Genomic DNA, 16851 nt, shown 5'->3' on the forward strand with positions numbered 1-16851 from the left:
AGTCATGAGTGAGGTAACTGAAGAACGTAATCGATATGAGGATGAGAATGACGAAGGAGAGGGTGATGATCTTAGAGAGCCAGTGACTGATTCATCGGAAGAAGAAGATGACGATGATGATGAAGAGGAGATTCAAAAAGTTCGTGAAGGGTTTATTGTTGATGACGATGAAGATGAAGTGCAAACGAAAAAGAGAAAGTCCCACAAGAAGAGAAGGAGAGAGAAGGAGAGAACACACCATGATGATGCGTTGGATGAGGATGATTTAGAATTGTTGTTGGAAAATAGTGGTCTCAAACGTCCTAGTCTGGCAGGCAAGTTCAAGCGATTAAAGAGAAAGCAGGTTGAGGATGATGAGGATGAGAACGAGAGTCAAGACCACCCACGGGGTGAGCAGCAATTGAGAGATATATTTTCAGACGATGAAGAGGTTGAAGAGGAAGCTGCTCCTCGCGATAGACATATAATTGATGAGTTTGATGGGTTTATTGAGGAAGATGACTTTTCCGATGAGGATGAGCAAACCCGTCTTGAAAGACGGGAGCAGAGAAAAAAATTGAAGAGTCAAGGTCCACGAATTGATACGTCCAAGTTGTCGAATGTTGATCGACAAAGTTTGCTGGAGTTGTTTGAAGTTTTTGGTGATGGCAACGAATATGACTGGGCATTGGAAGCACAGGAGTTGGAGGATGCTGGTGCTCTTGACAAGGAAGAGCCAGCGTCGTTGGATGAAGTGTTTGAACATTCAGAGTTGAAGGAACGTATGTTGACTGAAGAAGATAATCTTATCCGTATAATTGATGTACCAGAACGGTACCAGATGTACCGTAGTGCCTTGACGTACATTGATTTGGATAATGAAGAGTTGGAGATGGAAAAGATGTGGGTGGCCAATACTTTGCTCAAAGAGAAGAAGGCGTTTTTAAGAGAAGACTGGGTGGAGCCATTTAAGGAATGCGTGGGACAGGTTGTCCAGTTTGTGTCGAAAGAGAATCTTGAAGTTCCGTTTATTTGGAACCATCGTCGTGATTATTTGGAGTATGTTGAGCCTGTTGATCCGGCGGTGGCGGTTCCTGGGAGTGTTAGAGAGTTGATGCTTTCTGAGGACGATTTGTGGAGAATAGTTACGTTGGACATTGAGTATCACTCGCTTTATGAGAAGAGGTTGAATACAGAAAAGATAGTTGAGTCTTTGGAAATTGATGATGATTTGGTTAAGGATATTAAGACTTTGGATTCGATGGTGGCAGTTCAAGATATGCATGATTATATTCAGTTTACCTATTCCAAGGAGATTAGACAGCGTGGGAATGAACAGGAAGACGGCCAGAGCCTGAACAGAAAGCATTCCAAGTTTGCTCTTTTTGAGAGGATTAGGGAGAATGTTTTGTATGATGCAGTCAAAGCATATGGGATCAGTGCCAAGGAGTTTGGTGAGAATGTGCAAGACCAAAGTTCGAAAGGGTTTGAGGTTCCGTATAGGATCCATGCTACAGATGACGCGTGGGAGTCGCCTGACGATATGATTGAACGGTTGATCCAGGATGATGAGGTTATTTTCAGAGACGAAAAGACGGCACGAGATGCTGTGAGAAGGACGTTTGCTGATGAGATTTTCCACAACCCAAAGATTAGACACGAGGTGAGATCTACATACAAGTCGTATGCGTCGATCAGTGTTGCTGTTACTGAAAAGGGGCGTGCTACTATTGACACGCACAGTCCGTTTGCTGATATAAAGTATGCCATTAATAGATCGCCTGGAGATTTGATAGCCAAGCCAGATGTGTTGCTTAGAATGTTAGAAGCTGAAAGGTTGGGGCTTGCTGTGATCAAGGTTGAGACGAAAGATTTTAGTAGTTGGTTTCAATGTATTTTCAACTGTTTAAAGTCTGATGGGTTTTCAGAGATTTCGGAAAAGTGGAACAAAGAAAGAGAAATTGTTTTGAACTTGGCATTTAAAAGGTTGTGCTCGATGGTGGCATTAAACACCAAGGAAGATCTTCGTCGTGAGTGTGAGAGGTTGATTGCTAATAAGGTTAGACGAGGACTTTTGGCAAAGATAGAACAGGCGCCATATACGCCATATGGGTTTGATATTGGGTCCAAGTCTAATGTTTTGGCATTGACGTTTGGCAAAGGTGATTATGATAGTGCCGTTGTTGGGGTGTATATCAAGCATGATGGGAAGGTGTCTCGATTTTTCAAGTCTGATGACAATCCGTCGAGGAATAGGGAAACTGAAGATGCGTTCAAGGGACAGCTTAAACAGTTTTTTGATGAAGATCTTCGTGATGAGACGCCGGATGTGATTGTTGTTTCTGGGTACAATGCCAACACCAAGAGGCTCTATGATGTGGTGTACAGTTTTGTTAGTGAGTTTGGGATTTCTGTGAAGAGTGATTTCGAAGATGGGACTAGTCAGTTGATTAAAGTTGTTTGGGGTCAAGACGAAACTGCCAGATTGTACCAAAATTCTGACCGTGCTAAAAAAGAGTTTCCTGATAAGCCGACGTTGGTCAAGTATGCGGTATCATTGGGTCGGTATTTGCAGAACCCGTTATTGGAGTATATTGCGTTGGGCGACGATATTTTGAGTTTGACATTCCATGAACACCAGAAATTGATATCTAATGACTTGGTAAAAGAGGTTGTTGAGAGTGCGTTTGTTGATATTGTTAATGCAGTTGGTGTTGATATAAATGAGGCGGTACGTGATTTGCGGTTGGCGCAGACCTTGCAGTATGTGGGTGGGCTTGGTCCACGTAAGGCTTCGGGGTTGTTACGAAATATTGGTCTGAATTTGGGGTCAGTTTTGGTGAATCGTAGTGCGTTGGTTGAAGAGGAGTTGACTACGGCTAATATATTTATCAACTGTGCGTCGGCATTGAATGTTGTTGTTGGCAAGTCGGTCAATTCTAAGGATTTTGAAGTTGAGATATTGGACTCGACGAGAATCCACCCTGAGGATTATGAGTTGGCGCGGAAGATGGCTGCTGATGCGCTTGAAGTGGATGAAGAGGATATGGAGCATTTGGGGAGGGGTGGAGTGATCAACCAGTTGATGAAAGACGATCCGCGTAAGCTTAATGCGTTGAATTTACTTGCGTTTGCCAAGGAGTTGGAGGAGAGGATTGGTAAGAAGAAGTTTCGTACATTGCAGGCCATTAAGGAAGAGTTGATTAACAATTATGAAGAAGTTAGAGCTCCATTCAGGATTTTAAACAACGAGGATGCGTTTTTTATATTGACGGGTGAACGGCCACAGCAGTTGAAGAACACCATAATCCCTGTTACCATTACTAAGGTCAACAAGAACTTTAATGATCCGTATGCTAAGATTAGAGGGCTTAAGGTGGTTACCCCGTCATTGATTCAAGGTACGATTGATGAGAATGTTATTCCTCGAGATGCAGAGTACGTGCAAGGCCAGGTGGTGCAAGCAGTAGTGCTTGAGTTGTACACTGACAACTTCACTGCAGTGTTGAGTTTGCGAAAGGAAGATATTGCGCGTGCCATGAAAGGAGTCGTTGTACGTGAGTATGGGAAATGGGACCATAAAGCAGAAGATGCGGACATTAAGAGAGAAAAGGCCAAGGAGAATGCCAAACTTGCCAAAACAAGAAATATCCAGCACCCGTTCTACCGTAATTTCAACTACAAACAGGCTGAAGAGTACTTGGCGCCACAGAATGTGGGAGACTATGTTATTCGTCCGTCGTCGAAAGGACCTTCGTATTTGACAATCACATGGAAAGTAGGCAACAATTTGTTCCAGCACTTGCTTGTTGAGGAGAGGATACGTGGGAGGTTTAAAGAGTATATTGTTGATGGCAAGACGTATGAGGATTTAGACCAGTTGGCATTCCAACACATCCAGGTTATTGCCAAGAATGTTACAGATATGGTTCGTCATCCTAAGTTTAGAGAAGGGACGTTGAGTGTTGTTCATGAATGGTTAGAGTCGTATACGCGGGCCAACCCCAAGAGCTCGGCGTATGTATTTTGTTATGACCATAAGCTGCCCGGTAACTTTTTGTTATTGTTCAAGGTGAATGTAAATGCCAAGGTAGTTACGTGGCATGTCAAGACGGATGTGGGAGGGTACATGCTAAGGTCGAGCATATACCCCAACATGTTGAGTTTGTGCAATGGGTTTAAACAGGCGGTCAAGACGCAGCTGCAGCCAAAAACATATAACACGGGGTATTATTAAGATTGTACATATTGTCTATAGCCTATACGTAATTTTGATCTAAAGCTATCGCCGTCGACGTAGGTTCCCATCAACCACCTATCGCCGTTGTTCAGGTCGGAGAATGCGTTTCTCGAGTGCAAGGCCCTTCTGTTTTCAAAGATGACACACGTACCTTCTGGCATTTTGATTTCAAAGTGGTTGGCGGGGTCGTTGATAAATGATTCAAAGAGCCGCATGCCGCGGACGAAATCGTCAAACATAGAGTACTGGGCCGGGTCAATTTCAAATGGGCCCTGGAATGGCGGCGCGTAGTTGATGGCAGAAATAGGAACAAATGCTGGTGGTGCTTCCTTATCTTCAATAATTAAGGGCCGCTTGTAGTAGTAGTACTCGTTGTTGTTGTCGTAGTGGAAGGTGATGGGGATTTGGGTGAGGGCAGTGTATGCCTTGGGGTCGGATTTGCGGATATGTTCAGCAGCAAGGAAGGAGTCACAGAAGATGTTTTCGCCGCCTAAGGTTGAGTTTTGTATGGCGTGGAGTAATTGCAATCCCGGGGGAGATTCGTAGTAGAGCAAGTCCATGTGTAATGGCAAGAAGGTGTTGGTGTAGGCGATGTTGGTAGCTTTTTCTTTCTTGTTCTTTACGTCAAATAATGTCCCATAGAAGGTTTTCTTGATGTACCCGAATTTGTCGGCGATTTTGTAGACTGGCCATTGTGGGGCGTTTTCTTCTGTCATGGTGGATAGGTCCGGGAATGGGATGTTGTTGACGAATGTTAAGCCGTACCTGTTAAGGTTGTACAATGCCTGGAAAAATGAACGGTCATCACCAAGAATAGCGTCATAGTCAATGTTTAGGTCTGACAAGTTCTTTTCAAGTTCTTGCTTATCCCATAACTTTCTGTCGTTGTCGAAAAACTTTCCAGTTCTTCTCCCCCGGGCCGTAGCATAGTTCTCTAAAAAGGAAACGGGGTACAGTGAGTCGATAATTTTGCCGTTGCTGCTCCATTGGATGAGTAGGGATGAGTTGTTGATGACTGGGGGTGCATTTATTGCCAAGTCCGTTGCTGCATCAGCTGTAGTGAATAGTTTTTGGCTAGAAATGGGGTCAACTGAGTTTGGCGACTTGCATGCATCTCGCAAGAATACGTTGTTGAATGTATGGTTTATGCCGTTGATGGCAACAGTCACCTCCTTTTTGTTGTATCCCGCAAGAGCCAATTTCGAATGGAATCGTAAATGTTGTCTCAACATGGTTTATGGGAAAGAAAAGAATGAAATGGTTCTGGGGTGATTTTTTTTTTTTTTTTTTTTCCGGGGAAAGAATTGCGAATTTTTAATTGGTGAATCCAGACCCATGCATGGATATGCAGCAACTTAATGGGTTGCAAAAGAGGTATAAAAGGGGGATGGCGGGAGGTTATTCTGAGTTTTTATTTGGCCAGTAATGAGGTTTGCAGTTTTTGTTATATTGGTTTTGGGAGTTGTGTGTTCGCAAAAGTGTCCTGAATGCGTTGAGCCAGCGAGGATTTTACATGATGAGTGTGGTGGTGTCCCGACAGCACGGTCTGCTGTTGGAGGGTACTTTGATTGTGTTTGTGGGTTGAACAGCACGTTCTTTGATTTGTATGAGGTATGTGTTAAGAATTGCAAGGCGCTCGACTTTCTTACGTTTAATACGAACAACAGTACTTTGCAAGAGTTTTATTGTCAAGTGGCAGACAAGTATGCTACGGCTACGGCAGATGTTACAGATACGTTTCCTGATGCTGAATTGCAACTGTATGCTACGGGGCATAGCAAAAATGGTGCATCTCCTATGAAGCCTAACTTTGTATTGACTATATTAATGTGTATGTTCTAATGCATAACAAAAAAATATGAATGATATATAAAGGGGGAGAAAGTTGTTGGTTCTTGCCAGTAAACTTTGCTATCCACCATGAAGTGTTTGTACTTGTTGACCCTTGCTTCAGTTAGTATTGCTGAATTGAGCTATGATTGTGGCACTGCTCCGTGCTTGGACGCGGCAAAGATGTTTAAAGACCTGTGTGGGGACGCTGGGCCGTTGCACCAGAAATGTGCCTGTGGGATGAGTGATGGTTATTTTAATTTGTTGTATGAGTGTTCGAAAGAGTGTAAGGGATTGCAGATTGAAGGGTACACGGGACCTAACGATTATAAGAAGGCGTATTGTTCTCAGGCGTCAGTGACTGTTGCCAAAAGACAAGCCAGCTTTGGGAATGCCACTGTGGGGGAGGTGATGGTTGGTGGCGGTAGCACAGCTTCTGTGTCTTTGTTTAGTGTGATTGCTTTCTTGTTAATATACGGCTAGGTTATATTTTGCATTTCGATATCGTTTTGCGGCGACATCTCGACCATGCCGTCAAAAAACGTTGTTCTCAATTCGTTCCATCGTGTGGAATACGTGGAGAGGGTTACCAATAGGACAGCACTCAACACTTGTAGACACCACCATAGGATGGAGGAAGGGAACTTTCCGGTGTATGTCCACACCACAATTAGGTTGATTATGTATACGGTGACGGCAAAGTCCCATGCCAATTTCGATCGGCCAACAATGATGGTCACAAACAACACACATAGCAAGGCGTCAAATAGCCACATTGCAAACAAAGTCAACCCCATAGCGTTGTCGGGTTCGACCAATTCCCACAGGAACACCCAATCGATTTTAAAGTCGTATCCATTGAGTGAGGCCACTAGGTAGAATATGACAAGTGCCGAGAGGTAGTAAAAACACTGCAAGATAATGATCTGTAGTAGTAGTTTTGATGGATTGGTGGTGTCACCTGAATGGTTGAGCAAGGTGTATCTCATGGTTGATTAGAGTAACTACAAGCAATATATATATATATTTTTTTTTTTGTGCGCTGGCAAAATTTTTTATTTTTTTTTTTTTTCTACTGACTATTTACTTTTCTTCTTGTTTGAGATTTTCATTCTATCGGTTTTGGTTTTCTTGTACGATCTGCCTTCTTCGTTAGCCTTTCTCTTTTTTGCATTTACTTTTTTGCCGTGCTTGGTGAGGTGTTCCATGACCTCGCCTTTGAACCAAGTTCTTTTTGGACGGGAGTGGATTTCCTGTTCGTGCTTGATAAGGTTGGAGGCCTTGGTGAGTTCCATCTCGGCACGAAGTAATTCTTTTGCCTCTTTTTCTTCCTGCAAAACTTCGTCAATGACCGATTCCTTGGAGGATATGATTTTGCTGGTTTGTTCGGCTTGGTTCCAGTCGACGGTTTTGGCGACCCCTTTGCCGTTGACTATGGCTGCCTTGACGATAGCTCTTTCTTGGCTTGATTCACCTACAAATGTAATGGAGGTCCCGTCTCTTCCAGCTCTGGCGGTTCTACCCACTCTGTGCAAATAGATTTCAAACGTTTTTGGCATGTCGTAGTTGATGACCAATTCGATTTTGGGGATATCCAACCCTCTTGCGGCCAAATCGGTACATATCAAGACGGGGACGTCCAATGACTTGAAGTTTTTAACATTTTGTAGTCTTTGTTCTTGGGATAATGCACCATGCAATTCAGAAACTTTTAGACCCAAAAGGCCAAGCACAATACGTAATTTGTGTGCGGTCTCTTTCCTAGCCACAAAAACGACAACTCTGGTTGATACTCCTTTTAATAGCTGGTATAGCAACGCTGGTTTTAAGTGGTCTCTTTTTCTGATACGAACAAACTGCTGCAATAATTTCGAGGCTACTTGCTTTGGTGGGTCGATCATGATACGCACGGGTTTTTGTAATGACAACTGGATCAAGTCCTGGATTCTGGTATTCATGGTAGCGGAAAACAATAGGGTCTGGCGTTTGTGTTTGGGGATGAGGGATAAGATTTCGGTAAGTTCTTCCTGGAACCCTTCTTCCAACATTCTATCGGCCTCGTCAATGACCAACACCTGGATATCTTGTACGCTGAAGGAAGGGCTGTTGCGGATATGGTCGATAAGTCTCCCTGGAGTTGCAATGACAATGTCAGGACGGGTTTTCAATTGTTCTTCTTGTTGACGTAAGTTTAACCCCCCGACTGCAAGACCAATGTTAAGGTTGTTGACGTGGTGCGACAATTTTTTGCCAAACTCGTAGACTTGTAGTGCCAACTCTCTGGTAGGTGTTAAGATGATGACTTTGGTGGAGGTTGATGGTTTGTAGAGTAATCTTTCGATGATGGGGATCATGTATGCGCCGGTTTTACCTGACCCGGTTTGGGCACCGGCAACAATGTCTTTTCCAAGCAATGCGATGGGGATACTGGCAGATTGGATAGGGGTTGGTTTAGTGAACTTGAGTTCGGCAATGCCTTTAAGGACCGGACGGGATAATTGGAGGGTCTGGAAGGAGGTGTGGGATTGGTGGGTAGACTGTTCGTAGAAGTTGGCAATCTCTTCGGGTGTGTCCTCTGGTTGTACCGCCTCTTTTGTTTCTGGGATATCAACTTCTTGATCGCTTTCGTCAGATTCATCTACTGCTTGCTCGTCTTCTGGTAGTTGTATTCCCTTTTTCTGGATGATTGCATCAAGATCGACTTCTGCGAGTTTTTTGTCTTGGAAATCAAATTCTTCCACTGTGTTAGTTGTGCCAGAGTCTATTTGGAAATGGAAGTCTGGGTTGGTTTCTTCTGTGTCGGAGGCAGACAATGCAACTTCCTCATCGGAGTCTATAGTATATATGAGGTCGGACATGGTGAACACTTTAAAGATAATGTGATGAGTTATGCGATGAGATAAAAAATGGGAAAAAAAAAAAAAAAAGTGCTGGAAAATATTTGCGCATGGATTAGTCGTAGCACACGATCGGTGAATACGCCCAACAAATGTTTATTGGAGCTTGAACATAGTCATTTCATACACCAACAGTAGTTCTACATGGGACAGATAGATAAGTGATTTACTCATTACAGGTATCAGACTTATTTGTAGAATAGTGCTACTGATAGTTTTTGCTCATATTTGGAGGAGAAACTACACCAAAAACACACAAGCAAACTACTCTACCGGTAGATCAAAAACCAACCCCTTGGCTGAACTCAAATACATACGTAAATGACATTGCATCGGTACAAGCAATCATTTGTAGAACATCTAGCATCTGTACAAACTATCATCCGCAATTAGGGGGTGACAAGCACCCCCAGGAAGAATAAAACCAGAAGTTAAACATCCGTACGGTTTAGAAATGGTGAGCGACCTAACCCAAAAAAATATCTCGACAGCCAAAACAATTTATCGCAAACGAATGGAATACAAAGCACACATGTTGGAATGGCAAAGTCACTAGAGCTGGATCATGTTGAGGAGTCGTTTGGTGTGTCTACTACCCAGAGTGGACACTTGTGGGATATCACCCAGAGTATCAGTAAGCAGGTGGGATTACGATATCCTCGAGTTATACGTTTAATGTGAATAGAGTTGGCGTTGGGAGTTTGATTGGCCAGCACGTTTACATTGGCAGTCCTATTAAGTTTGAGGATAGTTTTACGTGTTTGTGGAGATGGGAGATGTGATGCAACACTTGTACCTGATCGATATGGAGAGTGTCGAGGCCGATACCCTCAACGGGGCACATCAAAACTTATATTCCTAAGGCCGTTCTTGAGAAGATGGAAATAAAGGGCAGGTATGTGATCACCCAGTTTAGTTTTGAGGTTGAGTTTAAAATACAAGCTTGTGAAGGATGGCAATGGAAAGAAAGGTACAGTATGATTGAGGTTAGTCACCATGAAGTGATGATAGGGGCGACCTTAGACTAGGACAAGCCAGTGCTGGCAGAGGTGCCATTATATTTATAGAGAAGTGCAGCGGTTAAGTTATGAGCAAAGGATAAGGGGTTTAGTCATCAAATGGGGATACTGTTCATTTTGGGGATATTTTGTGAGAAACAGGATTGAAAATACACAGATAAATTGTTCAAAAATAAGTTTTGATCTTACGAAATCTGGAGCAGATCATTTGATTAGAAGTTAAATGAAATCTACTGTAATCGATTAAAAACAAACAGGTCTATTTGCAAGAAAACAACAAACAATCAACTGTATTTGATTTATATATCAATCTTAAAAATGAACAATTCTAGTTGATTATTCTCTAACTCAAAACAAACAGATCTACTTGGCCTGCCTATAAACGTACAGAATAAACAACTATATCTGAATTTTCTGACTTAAAACAAACAGCAGTAATTGCTATTCCTGTCAACCAAAAATGAACAACTCTTTTCAGCTTGTCAGTGACTCAAAACACACCCGAAATGGCCTATCTGTGAATCAGGAAAACCAACAAACTAGCATATTTAGTTTGAATGTGAAACTGTAACAAATTTACTTAAACTAACAACTCTAAAGGTTCTCTACACCCGTATTGCATCCGTACAAGTTCTCTCTACACCTGGATTGCATCCGTACAAGTTATACATCCGTAACTGTGCTGCATCCGTACCAGTTTTCATCCGTAGAACATCCTACATCCTTACCTTTAAGGGGGTGACAAGCACCCCCAATTTTCAATAAGCTGGGGCATCCGTACGGTTTGGTTAATTGGTGTGTACACATACCAGCCTATACAAAAAGAAAAAACGAACAACCAAAAAAAAAAAAGACCAATAACAACAACAACTCTTCACCAGAAGGGGGCCCAGTCATGGGCAAACACCTGTCAAAGAGAAACTACCAAGACAACTTATTATTGTTATCCCAAATTTATCATTTTCAACAATGGAGGATGTTATTACAAATATTGGCAATATACCATCGAAAGCAAGTGGGTCCTTTGCGTTCAGTTCTTACATACCAGTACACCTTGAAGGCTCGTTTATAAAACACTAGCGTCTTCATATTATTGCATTCAGAGAGTTTAAGTTTCGTTTTTAATTATGACAACCAAGCCGCCGACCATGGCAGAATTGTTGGCGCATCTTGCAGAAAAGCTGCCACCGCCACCACCGAAGAAGGGGAGTACCAAGACGGGCACGTACGGCCACCAATTGGCCAAAGCGTTCATGGAACGCAAAAAAGAAATAGAAATGGAGCCCCATGCAGATACCGACCGTGAGTTGGAGGAGTTGGAGAATATGGAAACATGTTAAAAACATCGGAGCAAGCCAATGGCCTGCTATGTTGAATAGATTAGACGGCACCAGTAAGGCGTTTATTAGAGAATGTGTCTCCGACATGGTGACCGACAAATGTAGTGGTGACCACACCAATCTGGTCGATGAAAGAGACTCGGATGGAGGTTACTTTGAACAACAAGAGGTCATCAAGGTCCACTTAAAGAAAACCATACCAGATATGATTAGAGAACAAGGAGCCAACTCCGACATGGAGAAGGCATTACTTTACGCAGCAGAAAATGACTTATTCAGAGTAAGATTTATGCCAGACGGTACATACAGAATTATCTACTCACAAACCGGAGGCAAATTTTCCAATATGTTTCCAAATTTAGACACAAATGCCCCCCCCCCCCCTAGTAAAGAAAATAGAGATATCGTACCACCGGAACAAAGGAGGTAACGACTGAAGTAGAAGGAGAAAAGAAATAGAAATAGAAAAAATAACCAACAGCACCTGGAAAAGGATAGGAAAGTTACTTCAAAGTAACTGGAAGACCATGTGCGGAAACATAAGTTTTAACCAAATCCGGGGCGGTTCTCAGCAACGCTGATGCAATATACTCAACAATTTCGCCGTCAGGATGAGTTGTTGTGGGAGCATGGCGAGCAGCTAATCGAAATCCACGACCGACCTTGCGATGAGCCACGATAGCAACAACATCGACAAGAATAGACCCATCTTTGTAACGTTTCCAAGCAACTGGTTCGGAGGGGGCCACAAGATAATTAGAGGGGACCGTTTTCTTTAACCTGAGTTGTGAAATGTGAAAAGTCCAAGATTTATTAGGATCTATATGAAATATTTCCTTTCCATCTGAGTCAAAAATAGTATCAACGAAATCCAGAGGGGCGCTATCGTTATGTTCCTTTGATTGACCATTACCCGAAACTTTCTGGGAGGTTTCGACCGATGGTTTAGTTAAAATCTTAACTGGTCCATTCATCGGAACGGCCTCTGGGCTACGCCTTTTCCGGCTTTCACAGTTCATAGCACGGTGACCAAGTTTCCCACATATATTACACTCTCCTGCCTCAGGACATTGTAAACGAGTGTGAGATTTGGAGTGACAATAAACACAATGGGAAAGATTCGTGAGAATTCTCACCGAATAATTTCGTTGTAAAATCACTTTTCGCTTCGGAGGAACTTTATCAAGTATAAAAAAGGCGTTAACATTGGCAGGATTCGTACTCATAACTTCATGAGAGAAAACCGGAATCCTTGCATGAACAATTTCATCTTTTGGATCGAGAAATTCTCGGAAGTATTGTTCACAACTCCGCAATGAGATGGATGGGAGTCTAAACGAGGCGACATACATGTGCTCGACCTTATCGTCGACTTGAATTTGAAAACTGTTATCCCCAATGACAAAGTTTAATCGTTCTATTTCGCCAATAAGTAGCTGTTTCAAGTGTTCAAATTCCGCTTTCTTAATGTATGTAAGATCAAAAGCTTCAAGATAAAGCCTATGATCATTATCTACTTCGAAGTAGGTACAAGCATGAAGCATCTCGGACATAGCCCGAGACTCGTAAAAGTTATCAAGGGTATAGTCATCTGACCATTTTGGGATCAGTTCGTGATCCTGGAGATAAAGCTGAGGATCTTTTTCATAGTTAGCGATTTCATCCATAAAGGAGTCAGGTAAATCCGTTAACTTGTCTTGGTAAATATCTCTGGCCTGATTTAATGTGAAATAAATTGTGTTAAGGACTTGCTCTGAAGTAGCACATTCATACATGTGGCTAATATCTGCTGTAAGTTGTGTCTGAGGAACATTAATATTATTGTTTCTATTGGCAAGGTCATAAAGATCTATAGGACATTGGACGGATTCTAAACGTTTAAGTTCCCTATATTTGGGATGTTTAGCATTTTCAGCATGAATTAGTTTAGGAAAAGCAGCATAATCAACAACTTTGGCATGGTTAGGCTCGGGCTGTGTTGATTGCTGAGAGGGAGTTGAGGCTGGGTCGTGTACTGGGCTAATTGTTTGTTGAGAACTTTTATTTTGGGAATTCAAATTTGACGAAACAAAATTTGGGGACGAAGGGACAACTGGGTACCCCATTTGGGAGTTAGACGAAGTATCTAATCTCCCTGGCTGAGATTGAGAATGGAAGTTATGTGAAGGGTTGTTGTTCATCAGAAAAAGGTTAAAAATTCAAGGGCAGGAGAAAAAATGATTTTCTTGCGCGCACGACCCGAAAAATCAGAATTTTTTGAAAAACAGCGATTTTTGGTCAGTTTTGGAAGAGCACAGGAAGGGCAGTACAAGAGGTGGTAAGCTGATAGTTGGTAGACAGTTAGATAGGTCAATGAATTTGTGGTTGGAAAAGGAAGGGTGGTTATACCTTTTTTGTGTGGTGAGTTATTAATGATTTTCTTTGACCACACGTTTTTAGGTAGCGCCGAGTTTTGACCACATTTTTTTTCTCTGGTTGACCACATTTTGGGTAGCGCCAAAGAACGCAGATTTTAAGGGCACTGATTGTTTGACCGCAGATTTGACCGCACATATTTTTTGAGCACTGATTTTTTGAGCACTGATTTTCTTTGACCACAGATTTTTCTTTGACCGCAGATTTTTTCTATGAGCACTGATTTTTTCTTTGACCACAGGTTTTTTGACCACAGGTTTTTTCCTTGACCACACATTTTCTATGAGCACTGATTTTCTTTGAGCACTGATTTTTTTTGACCACAGATTTTTTCTTTGACCGCAGGTTTTTTTTTGAGCACACATTTTTTCTTTGACCACAGATTTTCTTTCAGCACATCTTTGGTAGCACTTTCTTTGACCACATATTTTTCTTTGAGCACACATTTTTTAACACCACATATTTAGAGAGCACATATTCTTAAAAGCTACATCTTTTGTTGTATTGTTGATAGTGGCACATGAATAGGTGCATACTATACAGTTGGTGGCAGCAATTTTAAGTTCATTTTTGACAAGAAAGTTGGCCCAAAAAAGTTTCTTAGAGATTGTTGGGAGTACTGTTTGGTAATATTCTTTATATTTGTTCTAATTACTTTTACATAGTTTTATATTAGTTTAGAAGAACGAAAAAACTCATTATATCCAATGTAATACCGTTGTATTTGCTGGTTATCAGTATTAACACTGGTTTTTCTACTGTTAAGTACCGAAACATCAGGGGTTTTTTTTTGCTGCATAAAGACCCTTAAGGGTTTTTTTTCTAGACACAAAACCAATATATATTCAATCTATAACAATTTTTCCGGATTAGGAAACGACCAATACCAGCAGTCGCCGGTTTTCTTTACAACTAATTCAATAGGGGCGATTTTGTTGATTAACTCGTTCAATTTGGTTTGCCAGGTTTCGCCACGATGTTTTTCAAGCATCTTTTCAACGTCTTGTGGATTCAAAGTAACCGAGCCATGGTTGTAGTCGTCTGACAAATAAACAGTCACATGTCGGTACCCGACAATGGTGTTTTTTTCTCTGATGAGAATTTGAGAAATCTCTTTTGGAACAATCTTTGTGATTTTATAGATACCCAGCAAGGTTGTTGATTCTGGTGTGATGTTGAACCCATGGGTGGGTTTCAATTTTTTTGCTGGAGGTTGACTTGGGACAGACGAAGGCAATGTTGAGGGAACTTGTTCGTCGTCGTCGTCACTAAATTCAATATCGTAAATGTCGGTTTCATCAGGCTGTGATGACGAAGCCACGGGTTGATCTTGTAACTTTGCAGGGTGAAGTTCTAACTGTGTAGCTCCAACATAAACAGGATTTGATGTTTTACCAAACACTTTTCCCACTACTTCTACGTCGACGGTTCCGTCGAATGCACCATTATTATAAGATGGTGGCTAAGATAAATCACGAGGAGGTCAAGTACGTGGTTAAAATGCGGTACCTTAGACAAGGTATTTCGTACATGGTGCGTAATTATATTCAAATGTCACTGGTAACTGAAGTTATCGAAAAGGCCCAAGGGCATCACTGGATGAGTGCTGACAACTCGTATGGTAACACTGGTGGTTGGGATACCTATCATAGTACAACGATTCTGATGATAATGAGACAATTTTTTGCGTTGTACCAAAAATATATCGGTATTGATGTTGATCAAAATACATCAAAGCTGTTAATTCTGAAACCAGTTAAACCTCCTTTGCGTGTTTGCAGTGGCTTGCAGCTTGAGGACATTGAACAAGCAAAAATTGATTGTGGCTACCAGCAGAAGGATTTTGATCAGGAAAAGTTGATATTGGAGATATGTTGGTCTGGTGCAAACAGCAGAGCTATTGTTAGCACCTACTGGATTTGGGAAGACGTATCTCTTTTTGGTTCCTATACTTGCTAATAAAATAATGAAACGAAGGGAAGGTGGCAAAAGAAGAGTGAGTTTTTTGGTGTTGCCGTATAATGTTGTTGCAGTTGAGTTTGAAAAACGAATGGCAGAGTATGCTAATGTTATTGGTGTTAGAAATCTTAACTCGTTTGATGGCAGTATTGATTTGGTTGTGGGGACAGTTGAGAGTTTAACAAAGCTGAATGTCAGTGATTTTTTTTTGAATTTTTCTCAGAATTATGGTCAACAGTGTCAGCTCTACCGATGAGGCGCAGGTGTTGATTGAAGAAAAAGAATTTCGCCGGTTGAACCGAGTGCACTACCGGATTTTGCATTCATTTGAGAAGATTGTAAGTTTGGGTGCGACGTTGCCTCGGAATTTTGCAACAGAGATGGAGAAAAATTTGTTGGCACCGAAGGTGTACAATACTGTGAAAACTGAACCTAATCAAAATGTTTATGTTGAAAGGGAATTTATTGGAGAGGACAAGAAGAGAGTTGGTTATTTGATTGGTGTTGTCAAACAATTTTTGGTGAGCAATAGCGATGGTATTATATTTGTGTACTTTTGCAATCTTGAGAAGCTTAAAGAGATTAGTCAAGAGTTTGATGATGCTGTTGTTATTCTGTCAGAAACGAAAGATATCAAGAAAGCACACCAGGATATATCAAAGACACGTTTGATTCTTGCTACAAAAGCTGCTTCAGTTGGTTTGGATATTTCTGGTATCAAGCTGATAATTTTTTATGAAACATTAGCGACTGTTCCGGAAGCAATTCAGGTCATTGGCCGGTTGCGTGGGAAACCGCTGTATGTTTTATTTCTCTCGGCTGATGATGAAGTAACTAACGGAAAACTTGTAGTGAGTGAATGTTTCAAGAAACAAATGTGCGAATTTTATGGTTTGGAGTGGGGTGATCATCGCAATTGTTGTGGGCAACCGGCAGATTGTACTAAAACTATTGTTGAGCAGATGAGAAATGTGACAGTGGAAGTGCGTGAGAAGAGGTGCAGGTGGAGGAGAGTATGATGGACAGGGCCAAGTTCAAGTTGGGTGAAATTAATGAAAGATATAAATTTATTAAAATCGACACACTTTATAAATGGTTTGGATTCTATTTAACTACTTTGGATAATAGCCCAGTGGTTCGTGTTGAAGGTGTGTGCAAGTGGTGCTTTATGT

The 16851-nt window shown here is 41.6% G+C and overlaps 6 protein-coding genes and 1 pseudogene across 6 annotated transcripts, besides 4 other annotated features; 3 read left to right on the forward strand and 4 right to left on the reverse strand. All coding sequences in view use genetic code 12, as the record gives it.

The window, feature by feature from the left end:
- Positions 1 to 4: 4 nt before the first annotated feature.
- Positions 5 to 4216, forward strand: CD36_73960 (transcription elongation, nucleosome (dis)assembly factor, putative; the record flags this gene model as incomplete). The annotated part of the gene is made up of 1 exon (XM_002421558.1): positions 5 to 4216. One exon carries the CDS (start codon positions 5 to 7, stop codon positions 4214 to 4216), a length of 4212 nt encoding a protein of 1403 aa, XP_002421603.1.
- On the reverse strand, positions 4213 to 5451 carry CD36_73970 (gamma-butyrobetaine hydroxylase, putative; the record flags this gene model as incomplete). The annotated part of the gene is made up of 1 exon (XM_002421559.1): positions 4213 to 5451. One exon carries the CDS (start codon positions 5449 to 5451, stop codon positions 4213 to 4215), a length of 1239 nt encoding a protein of 412 aa, XP_002421604.1.
- Positions 5452 to 5644: 193 nt separating this feature from the next.
- On the forward strand, positions 5645 to 6061 carry CD36_73980 (conserved hypothetical protein; the record flags this gene model as incomplete). The annotated part of the gene is made up of 1 exon (XM_002421560.1): positions 5645 to 6061. The coding sequence occupies one exon, from the start codon at positions 5645 to 5647 to the stop codon at positions 6059 to 6061; it is 417 nt and encodes a 138-aa protein (XP_002421605.1).
- A 467-nt stretch (positions 6062 to 6528) lies between these two features.
- On the reverse strand, positions 6529 to 7038 carry CD36_73990 (Golgi integral membrane protein, putative; the record flags this gene model as incomplete). Its single annotated transcript, XM_002421561.1, has 1 exon — positions 6529 to 7038. The coding sequence occupies one exon, from the start codon at positions 7036 to 7038 to the stop codon at positions 6529 to 6531; it is 510 nt and encodes a 169-aa protein (XP_002421606.1).
- Positions 7039 to 7128: 90 nt separating this feature from the next.
- Positions 7129 to 8907, reverse strand: CD36_74000 (ATP-dependent DEAD-box RNA helicase, ribosome assembly, putative; the record flags this gene model as incomplete). Its single annotated transcript, XM_002421562.1, has 1 exon — positions 7129 to 8907. The coding sequence occupies one exon, from the start codon at positions 8905 to 8907 to the stop codon at positions 7129 to 7131; it is 1779 nt and encodes a 592-aa protein (XP_002421607.1).
- A 2390-nt stretch (positions 8908 to 11297) lies between these two features.
- Positions 11298 to 11676: a mobile genetic element (partial ORF1 (subtelomeric)).
- A 1-nt stretch (position 11677) lies between these two features.
- Positions 11678 to 12108: a mobile genetic element.
- On the reverse strand, positions 11809 to 13485 carry CD36_74020 (non-LTR retrotransposon Zorro-like polyprotein fragment, putative; the record flags this gene model as incomplete). Its single annotated transcript, XM_002421563.1, has 1 exon — positions 11809 to 13485. The coding sequence occupies one exon, from the start codon at positions 13483 to 13485 to the stop codon at positions 11809 to 11811; it is 1677 nt and encodes a 558-aa protein (XP_002421608.1).
- Positions 12109 to 13473: a mobile genetic element (partial ORF1 (subtelomeric)).
- Positions 13486 to 15163: 1678 nt separating the features above from the next.
- On the forward strand, positions 15164 to 16605 carry CD36_74030 (annotated as a pseudogene).
- Positions 15164 to 16605: a sequence feature (Similar to C. albicans YRF1, (HPR5);~incomplete sequence, apparent frame-shifts; probable pseudogene).
- Positions 16606 to 16851: the final 246 nt, after the last annotated feature.

This window comes from Candida dubliniensis, chromosome 7, assembly GCF_000026945.1.
Source record: "Candida dubliniensis CD36 chromosome 7, complete sequence".
Lineage (NCBI taxonomy): Eukaryota > Fungi > Ascomycota > Pichiomycetes > Serinales > Debaryomycetaceae > Candida > Candida dubliniensis.